Genomic DNA, 7,387 nt, shown 5'->3' with positions numbered 1-7,387 from the left:
TGGACACCCAACAACGGCCAGAACAGACGAGAACGTAGATCGTGTGCACGAAGTTTTGCATTCCGACGTCGATCTAGCATCCAGCACCCCCCTGCTGACATTCGACACATGTCCCCATTCGTTGTACATGGAATAGTGACCAAGGATCTGCAAATGCGCAAGGTCTGCGCGAAGCTTGTGCCGAAAGTATGAACGAAAAACCCAATTCCTGGCCCAGATCAACACCCCGGTGGTTCTCCAACCCTTTTAAAGTCCCAACTTGGCTTCATGTGACTTTTTTTTTTTGTTTCGCAGACTCAAGGCAGTGTTGAAAAGAAAACATTGGAATACTGTGGAAAACATCCAAAACCATTATCATCTCAACGTTCCTGAGAGATGATCCCGTCGAAGAGTTTTAGGGTGCCTTTGAGGCGTGGCAAACACGTCTCCGCAAGTGTATTGATGCAGGAGGTCAGTATTTTGAAGAACCTTGAACATTTGTACAAGTACGATCAATAAATCTATTTTTCCCATAAAATGCGCATTACTTTCATAAATGAACCATAGCTTTTAAAGTATTTTCATTTCATTATCAGAAAAAACAGTAAATGTGAATTCACAAATGACTCTCAATGTCCATGAGTATGATATTACTACATTGTATGAGATATTCTTCAAAGCTTCATGTAAATTCTAGTGCTAATCCTGTGGTGTAAATTGCATTCCAGTTCAATATATACCTCAGTGTTTGAAATAGATTCCACAGAATATGAAAATAGTTCATGACCGTCAGAATGTAGTCCCAACTAAAGTACTGAATCGTAGAGTAGCGACACGTCAGCTATCTTGGAGCTAAACGATGCTTTCTTCCTATGTCTGCTATGCGGTGAAATAGCGTGTTTTGCTTTTTGATTGTGGTTTTTTATGAACTCCAAGCATGGCGCCACTAGATGGCGCTGACGCTTTACGGGCCTTGAGAATTCGACTTTTTTGTGCTAAGCTGATGCAACTATGATCTGCTCATGCATCAACCAATCAATGTCAACGTTTCAAAGTTTGTTTATTTTTGGTTGGACGTCGCCCATTTTGAACGTAAGAGACGCTGAACGGAACCCCTGCATCCACCAATCAATATCAACGTAACAGGGGTTCCCTGTAGCGCCCTCTTTGTTGCCGTGAGTTTCAGCGATTGTCACGGTCTGTAAGCGTAAGCGAAATTTACTGGGGCCATGCTCCAAGTTAACCCATAACCAAGAAACAAAACACGCTACTTCATTAGAGCAGATATAGGACGAAAGCGGCATTTAGCCCGAAGATGGTGGACGTGTCGCTACTATATTCTACGATTCAGGGCTTTAGTCCCAACAACAGCAGGAAGCAGTGAAGCGAAAATCTCATGATTTACCTATTTCCAAGAATCACATGCCTTATTTTTACTTGATAATGGGTGCAATTTCAAAAGAACAACTCCGAGTAAATACGATAATTATACCCCTGCCAAGCAAAAACGTAGCTTCGGACGCAATATTACCGTTGACTATCAGGAATCCAATCGCTTTTCCTTTCCCCTCCTCTGTGGAACACGCAATCTCGCCTGACATGAGCGTGGTCGTGCTGAACAAGGTTATCTTGCTAAAGTAGTACGGCTTCATGCTGACATTGGAAATGGACATGCCATGGGCGACGTCGTATTCCTGCACCCTGGACGGGGAAGTCCCAGAGGAAGGTCACATTCGAAGGGTTGGAACATGTAAAGGTAACATTGGCTCCGGCTAGGACGATGGCCTGTGAGGGTTCCATACTCAGGTCACCTTGTTGCTTCCTCACTGAAATAAATAAATAAATTAATAAACAAAATAGTAAATTCCGTCTCAAATTAGTCGCTACATTTAGGCTGAAAATTTTGTCTAAAATTAGTTGCTACATTTGAATTCTTTCGATGTAAATTATGAAATTATTGATTTTATCATTTTTTAAAACTTTTTTCAGAGACTTCAGGGTGCTATGATATCAGTCAACAACGATTATTTACTAAGTATTCTCCCTTCCTTCCCTCCTTAAATTAGTATCAAATTAGTTTCAAAGATCCAGAATTCGCACACCCTTAAGCCACCCAAATTTTGTGAAGACTCGACCACTAGCATGATACCAGAAAGATGGCTTCCTGATGAAAGGTAGCACTTTGTGGAGACAAGTATACAAGAAAGATAAGCTTGCTTTTAAATAAATTCACTAGTACGAAATTACTTTCGAAAATTCAGGGTTCGCTCATTTATCCAAGCTTTATTTTGTAAGGACATTTACACCAATATAGTACCAGTAGACAAAGCTATCTTCTAGCTAATGAATCTAGAATTAATTAGAAAACAATCTGATCTTTCAGGCATATTTTTGTCTCCACTAAGCGCCAACTTTTGGCACGAAGCCTTAGGTTTCACCATCTTTCTAGTACACGGTTCATTTTGCAAGGACTCTTCCACCAATAATCGCATAAAACTATCTCCTAACTAATGAATCGTGAATTCATTAAAAAGCAAGCAGATCTTTCTGGTATACATATCTCCCCTAAGAGCTACCTTTTTGCATGAAACCTTTCCACCATCTTTCCGATATACTGGTAATCGAGTCTTTACAAAATGGGACGTGGCTAAAGGCTGTGTGAACTCTGGATCTTTGAAACTAATTTGATGCTGATTTAAGAAGGGAAGGAAGGTATACTTGGCGATAAATGTAGAATATTGATAGCATAGCACACTAAAATCAAAAAAGTAAATGGCTTGATGAAGACTTCCTTTCGTACAAAATCATAGGTAACCGTTCTTTAATTGAAGCGTTTACTATTAAAACCAGCTCAATCTATTTTCGCAATTCGATACTTTTTAGTCGATACAATACTATCACGCTACAATCTGGAACGAATCCCTCAAAACTCTCCAATTAACAAAGGAAATGTTTAGGGAAAGACTCAATCAAAAAAAAACCCCCGCTATTTAAGCTTGTTTCACATTTTGCTACCTCGATGGCGTTAACAATTAGTAAATAAAATTTCCAAAAATGCTATGGGTCATCTATGTAGTCAGGATTTCCGTTAGAGAGGGGCAAACATAGGTGCAACAAGATAGTGGTTTTTAGGTGTCACCTCCCCCCTAGTGCGGACCTCGAAAATGCCTTGAAATTATAGTATTCCTCTCCCCTTAAAAACGCATTTTATGCCATTTTTGGTCAGATGAGAGCAGAAAAAGCAGTTATGTTGCTCTCTCACGGCAATTTTGCAAAACTGAAGTCCTGAAATAGGAATTTTAAAGTATCTGTGGTGACATTTGGAAAGATCTTGGAAATCAATGTTCTCTTCTAGGTAAGAAGGGAGGGCAGTTGCCCCCCCCCCCCTCCGTCCCCTCTGGCTACGCCCATGCTATGAGTACTTGTTTAGTCGGGCTCTTATAATTTAGTCCGCGGCTTTGTCAATGCTTGTTTCTTTTTTATGGAGATCAGTGAAAAGAGAAGTGTTATTGGCACGGATTTGATACCTTCGTGAAACAACTACAACCCAGCTCATCCCACCCAAGTCTTGAAAAAGATAAAATCATGTTTAAAGCCTTTGTGTAGTTCTTTCTGAATAAAATTAGTTATATGATATGTGGAGTGCATATTAACCGTACAGGACTGGCATCACTCAAAAGGAAAGAATAAAAAACTAAAGTCGCTTTTCACTATCAAACCCTTATTATGCAATCAAATGTACAAAATCAGTCCATAGCCTTTATCTTGACTTATGCAATTTATGAGAACAAAGAAATTTCGCTGTGAGCAGTAAGCTTGAATTTTTGTTTAGTGTTTAAAGCTTAAATTTGCCCGAAGTCGCCTGCACATTAAAGAATTCCCTTCGTTTTGAAAAGAAACTGCATTACACAATCTTAGAAACACAGGTTATTAGAAAACTGCCAGGAACGCAATAATGAACCACTATTAATTAGCATAAGTGTTTTTCTGAGAGACTATTTCCATCCCAGAACGAAAAAAAAAGTCATAAACAGATCAAATAAATGTTTTGTTTTCCAATCGAAATTTATGAAACTTCTTTTGAATTGTTCATATTTCTGCGTATTTAAACATAAATACGCAGACATTCCATGATTTTTACGATAGAGTACTGATTGTTCTTTTCCAACTCGTTTCTGCTTCGCTAACGATCGACTCTATAAAAACCATTCTAGGAGTTAAGAACAGGATAAGGGTTGGTGTCTGTTTTGCCACATGCAATGCATGTTGCTTGATTTATCGTGAGTAATAAATAACTCCATTTCTCGTAAATTATGCAAGATTTACACGCACGAGCGAAGAATTTTTTTTTAAATGTAGTGTAAAAATATAATGTATGACAATGTACTTTTTCGATGCATAAATATAGTAATTTCTATAGTATAAATAATAAAATTTAGATTTTATCTTTAAAAAAAGTTTGAATTATGATATCTTGAATTCAAACTGTTTTTCGAAATCACGAATTGCGATAGGACCCTACTCGTTGGAATTCTCGTTTCTAATAATGGTTTTATCGCAACTATCATTTGAATTCAAGATGTCAAAATTCAAAGGAATGCCAGGGGCTGGATACTGTTTTCGCGTAAAACGGATTGTGTAAAGTCAAGAAGTTCGTTTATGGGTCATTCTTCAGAAAGTGTAACTTTTCTGTTGCAAGCCTTTTACAGTAAAAACTTTAACGAACAATTCATTTAAAAATGCTTTTTAATTTCATCAAAAATATACTGTCTGACCATCGATTATATGGAAAGGCTCATCTCCGTTTTATCGGCGGAAATGGACGTATCTATTAGTTTATAGGGGAGTTGGTTTGTTACAGATATGCACTTTTGCCTCTCTATTATTTAGCCTTATTTTTGTAAAAATGAAAATTTGCTCTCAGCAACATTTTTTAAATCTAAAGTATATTCGATCTATATTCTCACGGCAAAAATTAATTGATTTATTTATTCACAACAAAGTTTTAAGCTTACCATTTTGCTTTTTACGTTCCTGAACGAAATGAAAATATTTTCTTTTTGTTGTTTCCATGATAGCTATTTTTATTTTCCTTTATTTTATTTTAGAGAATGAAATAAATGAATAAAGCACTAGTGACATTATAAAACGCGTCCATCAAAAAATCCCATCGTTATTTTCCCTTCTCCTCTGCTAGATTCATTCAGATGGAATTCGCAACTCCAACGAACTATAGGCGGCACTGCAGTCACTGTCTAATGGCTGATTTAAAAACTAAAACAAACGCATGTGGAAACGAAGAAAATGCTAAAAGTGTTGTGATTTTTGTTCGTATGAATGATATTTTTCGCTTTATTCTTTTTAAATTAATTTTCAAAGTCTTGTGGATATTCTGGCCCACGTAGAAGGAAATGAGAATTCAAGAAGCATTACTAAACGTCAAAGATTAATGCAAACTACGTAGTTCGTAGTTCTAAGCAGCTATTTCCACGATGTTGAATTCGATATTTATCAATTCTTGATAGAACTAAATAATAATTGTGGCCTGACAAGAACAACAATTAATGCTAGAAAATTCAATATGACATTACAAATTATTATCGAAAGAAGATGATACTTCTTTGCCTTGCTTGGCTAGCGCTTATTGTTTTGCATTTGTTGCTGAGTTATTTCTCTCGAATTCTCGAATCGGTTAATTTAAAATTTTTCTGCTTCCATTTTTCTAATTTCTGAGTTACGATTTAATTATGTCAAGTTATGCAAATCATCTACAGAATTCTTACGGATATATGGTGGTAGTTTTCTTTTCAGTTGATTGACCATTATTTCTTTTTACTTATCGAATTCTGTAATCTTACTACCATTTTATTCCACTCATGATAAAAATTAAAAATGGTTTAACTAAAAACGCGAAATCTCGCCAAGGCTACTTTGCTCGCACAATACTAAAACTATAACCCTAAACAAATTTGGCGAAACCTTTCAGCAGAGAATAAAAGGAATAAAGTAAATTCTTTCTCGGTGAAACATTTTTCATTTTGTTTTACGATAATATATTCAAGAAAATATTTTGCATACCGTCCATTCCAACTAAATGCTGCTGTAAAAGATGGTTAGTTAAATTAATTTAAGATCAAAAAAAAACTCATATTCTTACAAATTCATACAAAATAAATTTTTTTACCTTGTATAACGTTATCCAAGTTTGTTAATCCAGTTTTCGCTTTCACGATTTTCAATCAACTCATATTTTAGAAGGAAATAAGGAAAACTAACATTATTTTGAGAAGCTCGAGAATACTACTAAGGAACGAATTAATTTCTGTAGCTGAAAGCAAACTAAGACCCATCGATTGCGTTAATAAATACTCAGAACAAACTGCCTGTGTTTACGTCAGCAGACATACGTGGAACGCAACGTGGCAATGTTTTAGTTTCATCGGCAGTTTTGTAAATCACCGCAAGGTAGCGTATTCGAGCGCTGGAGTTCCGAATAGTCTTTACTAGGCAGATTGCCAAATTACATACAATCCGCGGTCAAACAGTATCTATTTAAACTTGCCAACAATTTTTTAATAATAGTTTGTTTTTTTTTTTTTCAATATAATTTTGGTTCGCAACATGTGAATTCTCACCTCCGTGGCATGTCACACACCTAGTGTGACTGTTTATGTTGCTTAATAATTTGTTTAATTGAAAGTACATATTTATTTATTTATTACTCCTTTCACAAGTGTCTCATATACTAATTGTTTAAGTACAGTGCCGGCAAAAAAAAAAAAAAAATCTTCACATTTAGTTGGCAATTGAAAACTTTACATGCAAACTTCTTGTCATGATTTTATTTGGCATGCTCCCTAGTTATTTGGCCAAATACCGAATATTCGGCCTGATTGTGGCCGATTTTTTTTTTTTTTTTTTTTTGCCAACACTCCCTCACGAGTCGTCGCCTATCAAAGAATTATTGAAATTCGGCTCATTAGATCGCTGATAACTTTTTGAATTTTTAAGATATCGAGCTGGAATTTTAGCACGAGGTGTAGGATCTATCTGGGCTTTGGATTATAAAGGTTATAAATTGCTATCTTTCACGCAAACTAAATTGCAGTGAAAACTAAATTGCTTTAAACGTTCATATTTCATCAAATTTTCAATATTTTAACTTCAAATTTTATTATTATGTTTCTCTTGCATGCTGTCAAATATTTTGAAAGTTTAGTGCGGTTTGACGGAAAACTCAGCGTGTTATGGGCCAAAAACCTTTAAAAAAAAACGTATTTTTGAAAAAAATGCTTTTTTTTCCGTGGGTATAAGAGATACTTTCCCGAAAATATAAAAGTAAATTCGGCATAGTTTGTATAATGCCGGTAAAAAAAAAACTTCACATTTGGTTGGCAATTAAAAACTT

At 35.8% G+C, this 7,387-nt stretch overlaps 1 protein-coding gene across 2 annotated transcripts in view; it reads right to left on the bottom strand.

Annotated features, from left to right (window-relative positions):
- Window positions 1-7,387, bottom strand: part of LOC129217411 (uncharacterized) — a 59,565-nt gene that overhangs the window by 15,308 nt on the left and 36,870 nt on the right. For both annotated transcript variants that reach the window (XM_054851709.1, XM_054851708.1), the window contains exon 3: window positions 1,511-1,805. In XM_054851709.1, the coding sequence (XP_054707684.1) occupies window positions 1,511-1,652 (142 nt within the window). In that variant the 5' untranslated portion in view covers window positions 1,653-1,805. The remainder of the gene's footprint in view (window positions 1-1,510; window positions 1,806-7,387) is intronic.

The sequence above is a fragment of the Uloborus diversus genome, chromosome 2 (genome assembly GCF_026930045.1).
Source record: "Uloborus diversus isolate 005 chromosome 2, Udiv.v.3.1, whole genome shotgun sequence".
In the NCBI taxonomy this organism is placed as follows: Eukaryota; Metazoa; Arthropoda; class Arachnida; order Araneae; family Uloboridae; genus Uloborus; species Uloborus diversus.
The sequence above is the reverse complement of the archived record's forward strand: the minus strand, read 5'-3'. Positions and strand labels throughout refer to the sequence as shown.